The sequence below is a fragment of the Pleuronectes platessa genome, chromosome 10 (assembly GCF_947347685.1).
Source record: "Pleuronectes platessa chromosome 10, fPlePla1.1, whole genome shotgun sequence".
Taxonomy (NCBI): Eukaryota; Metazoa; Chordata; class Actinopteri; order Pleuronectiformes; family Pleuronectidae; genus Pleuronectes; species Pleuronectes platessa.
In genome coordinates this window covers 15300477-15318962 of record NC_070635.1, presented here as the reverse complement: position 1 = coordinate 15318962, position 18486 = coordinate 15300477, and the positions used below count along the sequence as shown (strand labels likewise).

The 18486-nt window shown below is 42.9% G+C and overlaps 1 protein-coding gene across 1 annotated transcript in view; it reads right to left on the bottom strand.

Moving 5' to 3' along the window:
• col14a1a (collagen, type XIV, alpha 1a) overlaps positions 1-17941 on the bottom strand; it is a 138604-nt gene extending 120663 nt beyond the window's left edge. The window contains exons 1-4 of the mRNA XM_053432371.1: positions 17697-17941; positions 16021-16136; positions 5119-5235; positions 536-679 (exon numbers count right to left, since the gene is read on the bottom strand). Coding sequence (XP_053288346.1) covers positions 536-679; positions 5119-5235; positions 16021-16114 — 355 coding nt within the window. The 5' untranslated portion in view covers positions 16115-16136; positions 17697-17941. The remainder of the gene's footprint in view (positions 1-535; positions 680-5118; positions 5236-16020; positions 16137-17696) is intronic.
• Positions 17942-18486: the final 545 nt, after the last annotated feature.

The following is an 18486-nucleotide window of genomic DNA, read 5'->3' as shown; positions in this document are numbered from 1 at the left end:
GTTTATTTGAAACTTGATTGAAGATAAATTATTTTTTTTCAAGTGAATGCAATACGCTTCCGTAGGAATGGAAAGAAAAGGATACGAAAGGAAACCAAACAAAATGAGGAGAGGAGAAAAAGAAATGTGAGAAAACATGAGAACATGTTAGAGGTGAACATACAAGTTAGAGATGTACACTGTAGAATGTTTAGGAAAGCTGAGGAAAGAAACTTTTCAGATAGTATAGGAAAGGGAAGTTTAGGACAGGAAAGGAAATTTCAAAGAAGACAGAGAGGGAAGAAGAGGAAACAGGAGGAGTGGAGTTGAGGAGAAGGGAGAGTAAATAAACGGATGAGAAGGGGGGAAGTGAAGCGTTTAATGAAGAGGACACAAGGAGAAAGCAGAAGAGATTTGAGAGAATAGAGTAGCAGTGTTAAGTGTCAAGTAACATTGAGGAGTAGAGTAGTACATGCTGTACTTCACTGTTGAATAGAGTGTGGTACAGTAGAGCAGAGTGTATGAGCAATACAGAGAGAAAAAACCATGAACCAACCTTTAAGTCTGCCCTGAAGAGGCGTGCTCTGCTCACTGCCTTTGACAGCGATCACACTCACACTGTAGCCTCTGGACGAGCTGTAGTCTGTTATCAACACCTTAGTGTCCGACTTGGACGCTATGATCTCCCTCTGCTGACCACCTGACAAGAGGAGGAAGAAGAGGAAGAGGAGGGTCAAAGGTCAGACTTGCAGACATCTTGAGCCATGTTTTTCATCATCCTGCTGCTGCTTTCAGTTGCTTGGAAGCCAAATATATTAGAATTGTCATGACAGAGCCACAAACAAAGTTAATGCAGCAGGAGACTCATTAACATTCTCCATTCTGGAGGCAGGAAAACATTCCATTCAAGGTCGCCACCTTTTATTCTTTGTTTGTCGTTCTTTTATACTTCTGTCTTTGTCTGGCATACACGGTGCAACCTCACAAAAAGTAAAAAGTAAAAAAGGACAAAAGAACAATTCTGATTGATTCGGATTTGTCGTTTTCTGTGTCATGTGTGTGAGTGTGTGTTTGTGTGTGTGTGCGTGTGATTGAGTGTCTTTCCTATGCAGTTAATCCACATCAGGCCAGCAAGTTACATTATCACCACATTTTAATTCAGACCCAGCAATCAATCGGGACATCAATAGAGTGTGTTTGTGTGTGTTTGTGTGTGTGTGTGTGTGTGAGTGTGTTTGTGCCTGTGTGTGTGTGTGTGTGTGTGTGTGTGTGTGCGTGTGTGTGTCGTTTGTCCCTGCAGGGTGATGACTAACACCGCTTCTGGGAGACAGGGGATAAATCCTACTGAAGGGGATGCCAGGTCAGGTGGGGTAAGAGCATGAATCAGAGCTCACACCACCAACTGGAACCTCAGTGTGTGCAGGTGAACCAAGCCACTGTCAGATACCACGACTGACGTTCACTTTGTCACAACATGACAAGTGCACAGCTCATTCTTACAAACCTGGAACCAACAGTACAGTAGCATAGCTTTAAATACCCCTACCAGCCCCTGAGAAGATCACCACAGACTAATTCAGTTTATTAAAAAGTGTAACGAGTATTAACTCCTCTTAAAGCACATTTCTGTTGGAAGGTACCAAATTTAGGATTGGAGACCTATTTTTATATTTTTTATCAACTACCCCTTAAAAGTAGTTGAGGCTGATAAATTAAATTTCCCGTTTCGAAGGACCTGAGCTCAAACAACATAACTGTTGATCACATTTGTTTCCACGATTAACCGCTCACATGCAGAATGACTCAGTTGTGGAAAACTCATTAAAATCATCATCTTCCTCCATATTAAGTTTAATTAGGCAGATTTTTTGGGACGATTACAGCACACAACTGATCCTGTACTTGTTTTCCAAGCTGTCAGAATCGTTTTAACCCAGAGTAAATAATTAAAGGTTGGCAGGAATTTCATGGCTTCCCCTGCATCACAAGAATGCTCCATCACAGATGTAGAACAGGCCTGGTAGAACCATCAGGCAGCAGAGCCATGATGTTCATCAATATCGTGGCCAAATGCATTAAAGGCAAGAGCAAAAAATACTGCCAAAAAATGCCGGAGACAAATAATCATAATCTAAAACAAACACGAACCCAATGTGACTTATAATGAAGTCTCTGAAACCAAACTGATTACAATCCTTCCCAGTGTCGGCCTTGTGTCCTCCAAGGTCCACCACCTGTTATTTTCAGTTACACTCCTCAATCTTTCCATGTTTACTTTCACTATTTTTAGAGTCAACTAATGATATGACATCAGCTTAGTCATTGTGATTCACAACACATCCTTTTCACGTGGAAGAACCTGCCTCAACTGTAATATCACATCTGTTATAGGAGTAACTCCCGTTGGTCAGTTAGTCCAATGCACATTTACCAAAACAGCTCGTTACTCCTCATCCTTGACGTCTTACATCTTGTAAACCTGAACCAGATCTTCGATAAAAGATGAGAGAGTGAGAGGACAGACCAGGGAGACAAATGAAGAGACAGAAAGGGAGCTAGCCACCAAGCTGAAGCAGAGAGGGTTCCAAATTACTTTTGTGATTTAGGGGATAAGGACACAGGTCCAAAACAGTGAAAGCTGTCCCACACAATCAATTTGGTACCCCAAAAAGATCCTTCCAACAAAACGGGTTCCAGAGCTTTAAAATGGCTGGAATGGTCCTCAAAGGAAAACACGTCTTGCTGCTTTGCTTGCCAGGTAAAAATCTTAGAGAGGAGGTATATGTGAATGGTGGGGTCAGGAACTTGAGAAAGGCACTGACAGTATAGATTGCTGGAACTATACCTGTCACATTCTCACAGGGGCACCCCTAAAAGTCTGATCCTAGAATCGGCCCTGGTGCAGCTCATTTGTTTGTGAGTGTGGAAGGAGAGCTTATGCTCCTTGTGGCCGTTTTGGGAATAACAGCTTCTGAAATGTCAGTTTTCATCAGCTGACTACAACCGTTTTGAGCCATGACCTCCGGAGGATGTGTGGAGAGTTTGTTCCAGACTTTCACAAGAGTTAACGATTCTCTGCTCAGACCCTTTTACATCAACAAAGAAATCCCCGGAGTGGTCAGGTGCGTGGTCGTGCAGCGGTCAGAGATAAGTAACACTATTTAATTGTGGAATTAACCATCACAAAGAAGTGTTGGCAGTTTAGAGTGTAATCAGTCACGATCTTAAGTTTCCTTGATTATAGGCAATGCAATTGTTTCCGATGTGTATATGTGTTTGGTGCTTTAGGTCTTATATCCTGTTTTTATTTGGAAACGAGACTGTAATTATCATGATTTGCAGATGGGTCATAAATGAAAAGAAAGCAATTATCTCCTCGCAATTATCCTTAGGACTCTATTATTTTAAGTTGTTCCCTAAATTGAAGCGGGTCCAGTCCTTTTTACAAGATTAATATATATTTAAGGCTGTAAATCAACTCATAAAAGTCAGCTTTCTGCTGAAGAACTATCACTTTTTGGCAGACTGGCATAACACCGCACCCAGACAGATCTGGACCTTTAACCAATATTGAGTATCACGATCATTGAGTCAATTGGTCAATTTTTTAAAAAGCATTTCTATTTTAACCTGTGCAGCTTTTTAGCCAGTGCTGCACTGATGTTTAGCGGCCCAGGAAACTCAGACCAATTGCATTCATTGTAAATCATCTCACGTGATGCCTCTCAGCCATCAAATCTGGGAACTTGAGTAGTGAGTGAGTCTGTGAGAAGGCTTTTCACATGCAGGGAGCCCCAAAACTTCAATCATTTTAATTTATTTTATATTAATGCATGCACTCCCACAAACTGGACACAGGAACACAGGCTAATGCTGCATAAGACATGGGTTACTTGTATACGAGCTGAAAATGAGCCAGAATTTGACCCAGGTCGGGAAAAGAACAACCAAAAACTCTGAGTCATATTCTGCTTTGACCCAAAAACTGAATTTACTCCGCTGCACTTAAGCTGATCCCTATTTTTTAACAAAACCTCTGCGGAGAAAAAGAACATTATGTTGAACCAAAGGTTAGCTGCCACTCTGACAGCACCCTTTGTCGTCTAAAACAAGCTTTACTGTGCCTGTCGCCCACTTCCTCCGACTCAGCGGGCAGACCTGACTAAACATCAGGTCACAGGGCAGGTGTCCCAGTAAGGATGCAGGGAATTTCTTTTTGCTGCAGTTGCTGAGCGTCATGCAGCAAACTACTGCTGCACCCCCTCATCCAGAGGAAGTGGCTGTAAATTATAGTTTTTGTTCTCTTTTCAATTGTCAGAGGCACCAAGAAATTGTCAGGCCAGACGGTTGTCGCAAAGGGTTGTTTGCGGAAAAACGAGATTTATGTTACTGAAAGCTTATTCAGTCCCACTTATTCATTTTTACAACGCCAGCAAAAGAATTGTCTGCAGCACAGCGCAGCACTAATCTGGAACAAATGCAAGCAGCGGTGCAGCGGTAGGAACCGATGTAAGGGGAGATGCATGACTGTGAAAGTAGGTGCGCTGTGATAACATGATGAAGGAGATGTCAGCGGTGATTAGGGTGATTACTGACTACACGGAGAGACAAGGTCATGCCCCGTGTCTGTCCAATGATCCGCTCCTGACAGATGCAGGATATAAGCGGGACGCCGGGTGTCCGTCCTGGCCACAATGTCGTACAGTAATAATTGTTTGATTCTGAATGAATGACTAATGTTGCTGCTGCTGCTGTCCCGGTTTGAACCCTATCACGAGAATCAGTGTCTAGCGCCTACTGTTCTGTGTTCCTGTCAGACCCATTTTCAGATCTGCTGACAGGCTCCAGGTGCACGGCAAAAAACACTCCTTTGTCTCCAACTTGGCAGAGGTGCAGGACAAACTTTGAGTCCTCCGTATCTCTGGAGAGCGAAATCCCTTCACAGGAGCTTTGATAAGAAGCAAATTACATAATCCCTCCTGACAGAGAGAAAACCCAGGTCATAATGAGATGCTTCCCCCCAAAAAGTCAACTGACTCTACTCCAACTCACCATTCTTTTCAGCGTGTGTGTGTGTGTGTGTGTGTGTGTGTGTGTGTGTGTGTGTGTGTGTGTGTGTGTGTGTGTGTATCTTCCTACCTGGTATACTGCTGTAGAGGAACAGATAGCTGTCAAAGTCTCCTTTGGGCTCCCTCCATGAAACAAGGAGTTTGCTCGAGCTCAGCACTTTGAAGCGCAGCCTCCTCGGGGCTGGAACTGAAAAACACACAAGCACATCTTAAATCTGCTTCAATAAAGTGAGGAGATGATTTGAAATAAATGTGTAGTACATACTGATAGGAGGAGATGATTTTAATTGAAAATGTCCCAGCCACCAATAAGCACACGTTGTCAGTATTTATGTGAAACACAGAAACACAGAGAAACAAAAACTCAACTATAAAGGACATACATTTTTAGAGGGACAGAAAGACAGAGAGAGAGATGAGTGAATTTCAATATTGAAGTTGCAACGACCATGAGAGCGACACATAGAGCAGGTCAGTGTGGCACAAAGCTCATGTTCAATCTGCTTCATATCAATGAAACATTAAGGTAAAACTATTTCCAGTCAAATTCTCTTCATAAAATACAGAAGGTTCATCCAAGGATGATTCCAATTTCTGTAAAAAATAAAACAGTGAAGAGTAGATAGGTCATTTTTGCCTGTGTGTTTCTGTGTGTGTGTGTCTGTGTGTGTATCTTATCCATACATATTAAACCATAGATTGTATATAAGAAATGTTGCTCTCAAAAGTGAAGCCTAAGCATATCAATTTCTATTAATTAATTCATTAATTCATTAATTCATTAATTCATTAATTTATAAATTATCCATAGAAAACAGGATGAAATGTCATGATAAGCGGCTGAGCCTGACATGTGATTGGTCGAGGTTATGTATCAGTGGGACCTTGATAGGCGCTGCTGCACAGACTCTGGATTAAAATGTGCAAGATGGCAGCGTTCGTATCCAGGATATTTTAATTTCATTTCTGGATAATGGGAGGATAGGGTGACGTGTCGTCCATCTTTATTTATACAGTCAATGGAATGAAAAAATGTTGCTGAGTTGTGTCCTCGGGAGGCTTGGTGTACTTTCCAGCTTTCTGTCAGAGAAAATGGTGACAGCAGCCATTCTCTGTGTGTTTGTGCATGCGGTCTGTGGCTTCTTACAAACACAAGAAGAAGAGAATTTGACTTTTTAATCTACAGACAATGAGACAGACAAGTAAAGAAAAGGATGGATAGCGGCAACACAGAAAGAGAGAGAGACCACGATGTCGTATTGTGGAATGCTACACATTCACCTCAGATGAGAACAACAGTCACCAGCATACACTTTATGTCTGTGACACATGTCACCATTTCACCGTTCTGCTATATTGTTAGTTTATCTGCAAGGAGTTCACTAATACTAATTATATTGGGTTTCTACAGAGTTTCTACGAGGGAGAGTGGACACCATTATGTCATCCATAAGAGACGACACTGGTGACACTGCCAGTGTAAAGCTTCTTTACTTGTCAGCACTCGTATGTCAAACTAAACGTGGTCGGTAGGGATCGGGCTTTGGAGCCATGAAGTAACCTCAAACGACTGGTGGATTTATTTTGCTTTTTTTCATACTTTGCAATAGATAGTAAACTGAATGGGTTTTAAATAAATCCCAGTTACTCTATAATCATTTTGAACTCAATCCATCGTCTCAAAAATGGAGCGTCTCTAAGAAAACCTGACAAGTTCTGATTAGTTTCCCCCACCGGATGCATTTCAGCCGCAGAAAGAATTTGTGGAAATCTCTAAGTGGAGAAGCAGAGTAAATCCCTGTGCTTTTAAGTGCTGAGGGAGTGAGAATAATGAGATACACGTTGTAAAGACAATAATCCCTGTAAGAATAAACTTTAAAGAACCTCAGACGTGAGCAACTGACCCCCATTATAGATCGTTCAGTCCACAGACACAGACGCTGCTCTGTAGGTTGGTGAGTGCAGACATGTAAAGACTCTGTACATCAGGCGCTTAAGGGGAAAAGTAACTACAGAAAATATGAGTGATATTAGGTTGACAAACCTGAGTTGTACTCTGCAGGATTTTCACTCGCTCACTCAATGGGAAATTCGGTTGGTTAATTACCACAAATGACAGACACTGATGTTTGTCTGTGAGTCAGCAGGATTACGCAAAACAACGAAACGGATTTCCATGAAAGTTAGTTGAAGGATCGGAAATTGGCCAAAAAAGAAACCTGTAAAGTTTGGTGTGGATGCAGATCAGAAGGCGGATCCGGAATTGTTTTCACTTTCTTGAAGACTGAAAGATATTCACCCATTTCCCAAATAACAATTCATGGATCTGGATGAAAAAGATCTGGGAACTGATGTCTATGATTGTGTTGAGTTTATTGAATTTAAAGGGACTGTGTGCATATGCTCTACTGGGAGCCATCACTTTATTCTTTAAGTTGATCCTTCACCTAGTGTGTTAACTAGGTGATGTTAAATTTCGTTTGAGCTTCTTTTAAAGAAAGCCGGGACAAAAGCTCGCAAAATGTAAGTAGATTTAGGCGAATAATAAAATAAAATGTAGACTTCCTCTAGTTTTAATATAATCAAAGCTCTAGTATGTTCATATACAACTAAAATATTCAGTTTAATTAAATCGACCATGACTTTATTTCCAAACATCCATAAAATGTTGTAATTTTATCACCTCACAAGTTTACGACTTGGCTTCAGTTTTATAGCAGAGGCCACAAAAGTGAAAAACAGAATTGAGTCTGAAGTTTCCAAACGAGGACGACTTCTCTGAGTTTTCATCATTGGATCATCTGAAGCTGTTTGATCGATTTGCAGAGACACACTGTGCAGCACTTTCACCGTTTTCCAATCCTGCTCGCTCGTTCCCTTAAGTAGTCACACCCTGCCAGATGTCATATGCTCAAAATGCATAGGATGAAACGGTCTAATTACACTGCACAATACGGATCTATGAATAATTTCCGCCGCGTGTGTACCCCGGGTAGATTATTGCTCCGGTATCACAGAGCGTGTGCTTGATAGTATGTGAATTGAGTTGGCAGACGGGGCTGCTAATAACAGGGTGGAAATTGGACCGAGTACCTCGATCTTTGCTTTGCATTTCAATGAACAAGCACACACACATGCACACATCGACTGATCCATAATAAAAAAATGATGTAAAAATGAGTGGCCAACTATGACTCTCTTTCATTCTATAAATACACGTCAAGGTCTGTGAGCTGGAGGCTTTTCCAGAGACAGGGACGATGATTAATGGATATGGACATGATAGCTCCAATAGCTGTGGAGGCTCACGGAACACAAGGGTCTTGGATATGAATTACATTTCACCAACCACCACGTCTGTTCTTGTTTACCACCATACAGGCATTAATATCATCCCTGAGCTCAAAGTTTCACACGCACACACTGAGTCAAGGTGCCAAGATGCTTTTGTGAAACACACTAGACGTAAAACACTCTATGGAAAATACTGTAGAGAGCATGAGGAGATTGCTTAAACTTTGCCCTGAACATACAGAGTATATATCCATGTATGAAGCATAATACTCTATCACGCACCACCCAGAGCCATCTATCTGAAAGAGTTACGCCGCCAGAGTCAGCGAGCTCCTCGCACAAGCTCCCTGCCAAGCAGTAAATGAAGCTCCAGCCATTTGGCAGAACTTTCGAGGGGACTGCTATAGCAACAAATTCAAGCTCCAGTAAATAGTCTGAGCCACAATCCTCCACGAGAACAAGGATATTATTGAAATCCCTTCTCTAATGATATTTAATACTTGCTCTCCTCAAGCAGCTGGACCCTTCATTCAAGGGGTCTAAGACCTGACTCGGTGGGGGAGTGTGAACCAGAAAAGTATTTGAGTCTGAACAGGAATTAACTGGGTTAAAGCGATACGGGCACAGTTTGACATCTCGGTTCGAGAGGGGATGCCTCTTCCCCGGATTAGCAGCGGTGAGAGTGAGCTGGAACTCCTCAGTGATGACGTTCACTGTCCAATCCTCTGCTTTACTTCATCTCGTCTCTCCATCCCCTTTCCCTTCAGTCTCTTCTTCTTCTTTATCTCTCCAAGTCCTGATCTGGCTCACCATCCAGCTCCTCCTCCTCCTCCCTTCTCACTGTTTCTTTATTCTTCCTCTATCTTTGCTCAACAATCTCTCAAATTCAACTTTTTCTTCATCCGTTCCGCTTCGTGTCCCTTGTCTTCTCGGAGCCTTCTGTCTTTTTTTGGCCTCTCTCCTTCTCTCTCTTTAACCTGCTTTATTCTTCTTTGGGTCATCCCCATCTTTCCATCCATTTCTCCTCCGTTTACCTTACATCTCTTTGTCCCCTCTTCGCTTCCTTCCCCTTCATTTTAATTCCTTATCCCCACCCCCCACTCCCCACTCCTCTCTCAAGATTAACCCAACACTGACTCCACTCAGTATAGCTTCACTAATACTCAGGATTTATGTATGACAACTACTGTCACCACAAGATAGCTGCCATACTGTACACGAGGGATGAGGGAAGTGTGAGTGTGTGTGTGTGTGTGTGTGTGTGTTTGTGTGTATGCGCTTTTGTGGTGCCTATTCAGCACAGCAGCACGTGTCGTTTGATGTGGTCGGAGTCTTGTCTGTACAAGAACTACTCTGCTCATCGAGGTAGCACTTAACCCAAATCCACTCTTTTTTTTCGTTCCACCTCTCCGCTCTTTTTTATCTCCTCTGCCGCTCTCATGCAACACTCCTCTCTTTTATTACATCTCTTCTTCTTGTCCTTGGGTTTAAACTCTCTCCTCCCTCCCCCCCTCTCCTCCTCCCTTGTCTCCACTTCTGTTCTTTTATCCCATATCTTCTCCTCTACTGTGCAGCCCGTACTCCCGTCGTCCTTTGGTGGCTCAACACCTTGTTCTCTCTTTTATCGCTTTACCTTTGTAAGCGATGCCTTTTTTTCCCAACACTTATCTCTCTGCTGCATTGTGTGTGTGAGTGTGAGTGTGTGTGTGTGTGTGTGTGTGTGTGTTTGGGGGGGGGGGGGGTTGTGTGTGGGTGTCTGTGTGTGGGTGTCTGTGTGAAATCTCTCTTAAGGACTCACTGAATATTGAGCACACTGGATGATCCCTCATCCCCGTATTTTTCATGCTTACCAGCCAGAAAAATATCACCATAAAATCCTCCACTAATTCTGCAGGAGATGATTGACATTGAACAAGAATGAAATATCGACTGCCAGCGTCTGTTATTGTAACACACACACACACCATTTCAAGGTCTAGGTCACAGCTTATATACTGGCTAGTCAATACAAGGTGAATTTAAAGGATAACTCCTGTAATTTAGTTGTTTCAGTGTTGTCTGTCTCTCCTATTATTCATGATATCATTACACTGTCCAAGTTAAAGACAAAGTAATTAATAATTAAACACTAAATTATTGACCCTCCTGTTTAAACGCAACAGGACTTCAACAAAGCAAGAAACACAAGCAGTTGTGAACAAGCCCGGAGGTTAGTTAGACTGTTCTCTGGAGTAAATGAAGACATAATTAAAATTAATACCCAGATTGTTGACCGTGCATATTGTAACTCTCCGGCGGAACGTGTTAAAAGTGGGTGAGAGGAGAAAAAGTCTCAAAATAAAATATACTCAATGTATCCTGTCCAATGTTCAGAGATGAGTTTGACTTAGATGTATTGAAAAGTGATCCAACAGAAATTCAGATTATTACCTCCACCACAAAGGAGGTTCAGTTTCATTGTTCATGTGGACGGAAAAATGTTTTTCTTTCACTTTATTAAACAAAGTGAGAATTGTAGTTTAAACAAATTACTTTTTTATCCACTGGGGGCTCGTTTCTGCTGCCTTTACGGTGTAACCGTCACTGTCCACGTGGCTACTAGCATTGGAAGGGTTGTTAAGCAACCCCTCCACAAGAGGCCGGTGCAGAGTCCAAGGTTTGTGACAAGAATTAACATGGAGGAGGTGGGAATGATTTAGCTCTTCAGAAAAAGGCCTGTAGTTCCTCTTGCTTAAAAACTTCTGATATAGTTAAAATGTCTTCCTAAGGCCAATGGACATATCCCTTTAACTATTGAATCCACTGCAACCCCCCCACCCCCCCCCCCATGATTTTTGGTGGTACTGCTCCGTTTTGACTGTTGAGCATAAATGAGCCTAAAGGCAGATTTTCTTGAGGAAAAATAAGACTCAATTCAGACCCTTGTTCCATGATATCAATCCTGAGTCACTTCAGGTTCTGCAAAGTATTGCACTTGCAGGCTCGTCTGTGTGACTCTCTAACTGTTTCACCTGGAACTCGCTTTTGCCCACACTGTGACACCCATGTGTCATTTGGCAAACGAGTGCAAAGTGAACTGATTTATCCAGAGTGGTGCTTTATTAATTCTTCCCTCAAGAGAATTATTTTTCAAAAGTCATTATTAACCCATGTTCCCATTAATTAAAGTAAATATTTGTTTATTTACGATGACAGACCTTTAACCATGTGCTCCGACGATAACAAGGGGAGAAATTAGAAAGCCTCCTGCGCAACACATCTCCCACGATTCAATGCTCCATTAGGCCAAAGTGGCTGATGATTATGACAAGCTGGATTAGCATCTGCAGCAGCGGCAGTGGGCTGAGGTGAAGGCACTGGAGGTTTGGATAATTTAGCTGTTTTTAAATTCAAAACAGGTTGTACCATCTCATCCGCTCTTTTGTTTTTTATAAATAAATGATTTCTCATCATTGGCTTCGCTCACTGTTCATTAAACCTGAAATGACTGGCCAACACTCACTCATACTAATTCACCTGGCAGTCGTCAAGGCTCACATTCACACCCGACAAACACACAGAGGTATCCCAACACACGTGTATAAACACACACATACACAACAAGTGCAAGATCTTTGTAAATGTCCTCTCAATGTTTGATGTGTCCTGAAGCATGGTATTCACCTACAATGTCTGCCATTCAACAAAATCAATTACAACAAGTAACGATGCACTTGGTAACTGTTGATGCATTTTTGACCCTCCTCACACATTACTGTATATGCCATTATATATAATGTAGATTTTATATAACATTATATATGTACAGGAGAATAGTGCCTGTCCAAATTCCACGAATAATCCATTCTCTCTTTAAGCAGTACCACAGGTCAGGTTACAGATAAAGGGCCAACCAACAATCCTTGTAGTGTCTACGCTTAGGGACTTTCATATCTAACTCAGATGCTTGAGACAGAGAGTCACCTACTTCAACTCTCACCCACTTCACCTCTTTTGTGTATTTCATCAGTGGCAAGACGCAAGGACCCAATGCAATTTAGCAATTCTAGCCATTCATGGATGTGCTGTTGGAATGGGTGAGTAGAGTAAGATATACTGGGATGCTGTGGGAGACATCTTCCGACTTGGGGGGGACAATTACTCATGTTACTTCTGTTAGCGGTTGTGTATTGTTTCACCCTCTGGTCTCCTTGATGCATCAAGTCTACATTAAAATCTTCTGCATAAGACATCAGCTGCTGCCTGAGTTCTCCTTTCACCAGCTTCCAGAAAACTTCCATAACAGTAAGCACCGACACGCACACACAATCGCACACACACTCACACAGACAGACACACACAATCAGACACTCACGCACTAACACAAAACTATTCACACAAATTTTGCATCTTTGCAATGACTAACTGATTGGTCCAGGGAACAAGGGCTGAACATGCAAACAGAAAAAGTTTGACAGTTTTTCTTTTTGCTTGTCAATGAGGTCAGAGTTTTGATTCAACAGCGGCAAACATCCACCATCTGGTATACTTCCTCCGTCTCTCCTGCTTCTGTCACTGCCGCGCTGGAAACAGCAACACACAACTCCCAGGTCACTGCACGCACCCTCTGAGGGCCGAGCAGAGGACAAAATCTGCATTTCCCTCTTTAGGGCTTTTTTTAAGGCCAAATTTGCTAACCAGTGAAAGAAAAGCCAGCCACAACAGAACACTGATCTGGGTACTGCTCAGGTTCTGCATGAAGAACATTATCGGAGCAGATCAAATTGACAAGGACGTGATGCCAGAACGCGACGGTGAACCTGAAGCATTTTCGGATCTTATAGTTTGTGATGGGATACGATGAATCTTCCTTTAAGAAAGGTAGAAAAAGATGTTGCCTTTTAACGCAACATAAGCATCATTTCCTTTTCAACATCGAATAGTAAATGTGCCGCATATAAAGATACGAAAGACTAAATTTAAAGTATTTCAATTCATGCACTGCCACATGATTTTGGTAGTTTCACGAAAGTCCACATCTTAAGCAAAAACGTCCGTGTTTAGAAGCTTATCCTTAACACCAAAAAAAGTTATGTGTAATAAAAAATAAAGATAATCTCTTGAGAATGAATGAAATATTCTGCGACTTCAAACATCTCACTACATGGTTCATTTGTCCAGATCATTTGCCTGCAGTGAGGAAAACTCTTCCTGGACGCGCCCACTCTTTTGTAGTGGGAGTTCCTGATGATATCCAGACATTTGTGTTGTATATACAAACAACCTCCATGGGTAGAACACACACTAATCCTTAAGCACAAACCCCCTTGGACCAGATGTTGCAGCTTACGGGGGACGGGACGGGGCAAAAATGAATGGCCATCACATGCTCCCTAATGAAGGGGATTGAGCCGGGCATGCTCCCGTAGTGTCTGGGAGGTCTTCCATGTTCTGCAGTGATTCACTGGGCTCATATCCCAGTCTAATTTATGCTGTCACACTTCTGTCTCTGCTCTCCTTTCTGTCTGCGTGCAACGACAAACACGACCTGCAGAACTGCTTGTGAGAATTGGAATAAAAACCTCTTGGAATGAAAAGAATAAGGAAGGAAACAAAGGATGAGATGACTGAAGAGGAACAGAGCGAAAAGAGGTTGAAAGTGTAGATGGAAAGAAAAGAGGAAAAAGTTAAGAGTGTCAACTCACAAGGGGTTGAGGGGGAAGAGAAGAAAATAGTAAAAACCCTATTTTCATTTCCAAGCAATCAATAAAGAAAAAGAAAGCAGCTCCATAATTTGAGGTAAAATGGGTCTGAAACTAAAACTAACCTATAAAACCTCACTTTGATCAAATAAATTATTAACAGGACAGAAATCAACTCTCACAACTTTTAATTTAGTTGTAAAAACAGATCAATACAGGCAGCTGTCATGTGTGGGTTATTGATTCTAAACAACTTCAGACAGGGGGGAAATCTTTGTTTATTTCTCTGTGTTCCTTTAACCGAGACCTGCCACTGCTGCTCCTCTAACTCCACACCCTGGAAGGAATGTGAGCTACACACACGCGCGCGCACACACACACATGCACACACCCACACGCATATATTCATGCACAAAGCAGGGTCAGCTAAATGTCCAAGTGTCCCTCTGGGTCATTTTCATATGATCTCTATTCAGATAAGTACCCCTGGTCTTCATAGGCTGCGAGTAGCAAACACACGCTACCATGAACTCATGGTCAACAACACACACACACACTCACACACACACACACACACACACACACACACACACAGTACACTGCAGTTATAGGAGTCAGATAACATATCTGGGATTCATTCTGTTGAAATATATAATGTTAAGATACCATTCTTCCCTTCCTGTTAACTTATATAATGGGTTTTTACTAACCCTGTACAGTAGTGATGAATGTTATCATTGTTGTTTCTACTGGCTCAGGATAACTTAATAAAACTTGTATTATCCAGTTAATATCCAGGTATTCTGTAGGCTAAAAGTTAAATAATAACAGTAACACAAATAAATAAATGTAGGACTACACAACAATCAATTCCCTTAAATAGCTGGTAAGTTATAACCACAGTTTATAAACATATAATGAAGTGCCTGCTGCCTTTTTTACTTGTGGGACTTTCCAGCATGAATTAACACACAACTGCAATTCATTTCTTCTCCACTGCTCTAATAACACAACTTGAAGAAAAAGTGATTTCCTGGAAAATAAAATTGCAGTTTTATCCGGCTGAAGCTAATATACGCAGGATTGGATCAGGATACAGATTTGTGTACTCGCCGATGCCTGACCTACCATTTTTGGCAGCATGGGAGCCTTTTCCGATGCTGGTATCAGTACCGAAACATCTCAAATAATAACATACAACACCCATCACGTAAATCCCCTGAACTCCTTGAGGAGGGAAAGATGTGATGGTAGTTTGTATTTTTTAGGCCTGAAGCCAATAAAGTGACTCATTAAAAGATATTAGAACAGATGACAAGTCTCGTTCCGAAAAACATTGATTCCTTAGACCCCAAATAATGTTTTTCAAAACAGTCAGCAATCAACTGTTTGATTCGGCTCAGTTTGATTAAACCAGGTTCGCTGATGTGAGGTTGATTGCAAAAGAACACTGGAGCGTTTTAAGTTGTGCAGCAAATTGTGCAGCGAATCATCACAGCTTGAAGCGCACAGCTACAACACATGGCGACACATCTATCAAAACCCCTCTGGAGCGTGGCAGCATCGGCAGGGTCCCGAGCGTCGCCGTGCTGCCGTGGTGAAATGGCATAATGATATGGAGGTGATATGATCGTTGAGCGTGGTTTGATCTGATTAGATTTTGCCTGCACATCAAAGAGAGAAGACAGGGGAAGGAGTGATGTGGGGACGGCAGAGAGAGAGAGAGAGAGAGGGGTCAGGTGAGGGGAGGGAGAAGGATATGGAGATGGAGGGGGTCGGTGAGGGTGAGGCTTGAGGGAAGGAGGGACAGAGAGGTGATGGAGGGAACAGATGGGTGGAGACTGAATGGCCAAGGTGGGACGTGGAAGAACACCTAGAGGCTAAATAAAGTCTGATGGGGTGGATGAGGAGGAGGGAGAGTGAAGGGGGAGTGGGATGAGAGGGTAAGAAGTAAGGAGAAAGAAAAGATTGAAGAGGAGAAAAAAAAAACATCTTACCTTGACCCTGTGCCTGACTGGGGAAATTGGAAACTAGGGCCAGTAGCACCAGTGGAGACCACAAACACAACCTGATCCGCCCTGCTGACAACATCCTCACAACCAGCAGTCTAGACCTGCAGAGAGAGAAGAGAGCACGCTGAGAAAATGAAGGAAAAGAAATGAAATGTGAGGAACAGAGAAGAAAGGACTTCAGTGACAGAAACACCAGGAATGCCAGCTGCAGAGAGGCTCTGTGGGTGGAGAGGGACCCACCTTGCCCACATGGCCCCAGGGCGCTGATCTGGAATCAGTTACTCCTGTCTATAATATCCACTTTGATACAATTACAAAGCAGCAACCCAACAGTCTAGACTGACCACAGAGCGGTTGTCCAGCCTCACGCCTACACAGAGCGGGCCGAGGGCGAGAAACAGTGGAGGACTTTGTTTGAGAGGAGAGGAGAGGAGAGGAGAAGAGAGGAGAGGAGAGAAGGAGCAATAGACACAGGCAGGAAGAGTAGAATTTTGATTGACGGTAGGAGGAACATTTCATGATGAGTGTCATTGTCCGACCACAACAGCAAACAGGACCCCTCATCTCCTCCTTTCACCCCTCACTCCTTCTCATCTGCACCCTCTCCACCACATTCCCTCCCTCTCCTCCACCCCTGACCCTCTTGTCCTCCGTCTCCTCGAGTCCCCTACTCATTATGAAGAGGAAGCAGACGTCTTATCATTTCACTCCTGAGAAAACACACACACACACACACACTCACAACTTGCTGTTGAGTCCTTTGAATAAAAGTAGCGTGTGCAACAAATAAAAGTTGATTGAAAATTGAATCATCCGCTGATGTGGAGGCCGAGCCCGGCGGTGGGAGCTGAAAGAACAGGCAGCTCCTTTTCGATTCAGACGGTGTCAAGAGGCCAGAAAAATGGCAGTGCATATTAATAAGCACATAATACTTTAAAAGCAGGATCAGGCTCAGAGGATATGAATAGGGGAAATGAAAGGGATTAAAAATATGTAATTAGTCTCCCTACAATACAGATGCACATACAAGTAAAAATGCATTAGAACTAAACAAATGAGGGTTATTGAAAGATCTTGTGATCCTCAAGAAAAAAACATAACGCATGAATCCAAAAGTTGATCCTTTCCGCAGTTTGCTGGATTTTCTCAGTCTTGCAGTGCAAAGGGCAACTTCACAAACAGTACATGTGTTAATGAAGAGCAGGGTCAAGGCGTCGCCCTCATTAAATAAGTGTAAATACACACTCCTTCAGGCTGTGTGTGAAATTCAGTTTTACGCACACTTGAATGAAATAAATGTCGGCACAGTACCACGCGCACGCACACGTGAACAGTGTTTTAACAAATACAAAATAAAGCTTAAGGCAAATACACCATTATTTCTTTAACCCATTAAAATCTACATTTGTTTTATTCCTTAACGATTTATCCCACCTGCTGGCGAGACTGCACAAGTTTGATTCCCTGACCGCAGCCGACATTCATCTACAGGGAGGATTTCAAAGTGCCACTGACTCATTTTCAATCCAGTTTCCTAAAAGCCACGTTTGGGTCAAACTCTCAGGTTCATTCAAACGAACTCGCTGCGACCAGACGGCGCCGCGCCGCGCACCTGAGAGCCGCTCCAACACACGCACCGTGGATGAAATCGTCTTTCCTACCTCTCCAGGCATCAATTCAAAAAGCGTCTTCTTATCCCCAGAGGAAAATCCCGTGAATACCAAACACTGCTGCTGCTTCTGCTGCTGCTTCTGTTTCTGTTTCTGCTGCTGCTGCTGCTTCCACAGGGTCCCTCTCTCCTCCTCTCCTTCTCTCTCTCTCACCGGATACAATTCGATCAGTCCGGAGTGGGTGTTTTTCTCCTCCTTATTCATGCATCCCTCCCTCCAGCTATCCCTCCTTCTTGTCCCAGCCCTTTTCCCCTCGCCCGGGCTCATCTCAGAGAGAGAGAGAGGGAGAGAGAGAGGGAGAGAGAGAGACGACGTGAAAACGCGCGCCAGTGACGCTGCGTAAAAACCTCCGCTACCAACCTGCAGCTGTAATTTTGGCTCCAGTCCCCCGTGGGGCCCCTCGATGTGCACCTCCGCGATAAGGACGACACTCGTGGGGCCATGTGTGTCATCTGTGGCTGCAGAGGAGCCACGTGGTCATTGACTAAACTCTCTGTCAATCTTTGGCGGTAATGATTTTTAGAGAGGAAAAGGCTTTAGGAGCAGGTGTCTGAACGTGTGCAGCTGCTCTTTGATGTTAAAGGCACATGACACAGCTCTAAGTGGAAGTTACAAAAGAAACAATCTGACAAGTTGTAAAGACAAGTGCAACAATTCAAGTCCACAGTGTGCAGTTGTAAAAAGTGTCCACACAGGGGACTCCCTGATGGAAGTGCAAGACATCCCTTAATGCTTAGCTATTCGTCTCTTAGGCACAGTATCAGCTTAACACACAGATATA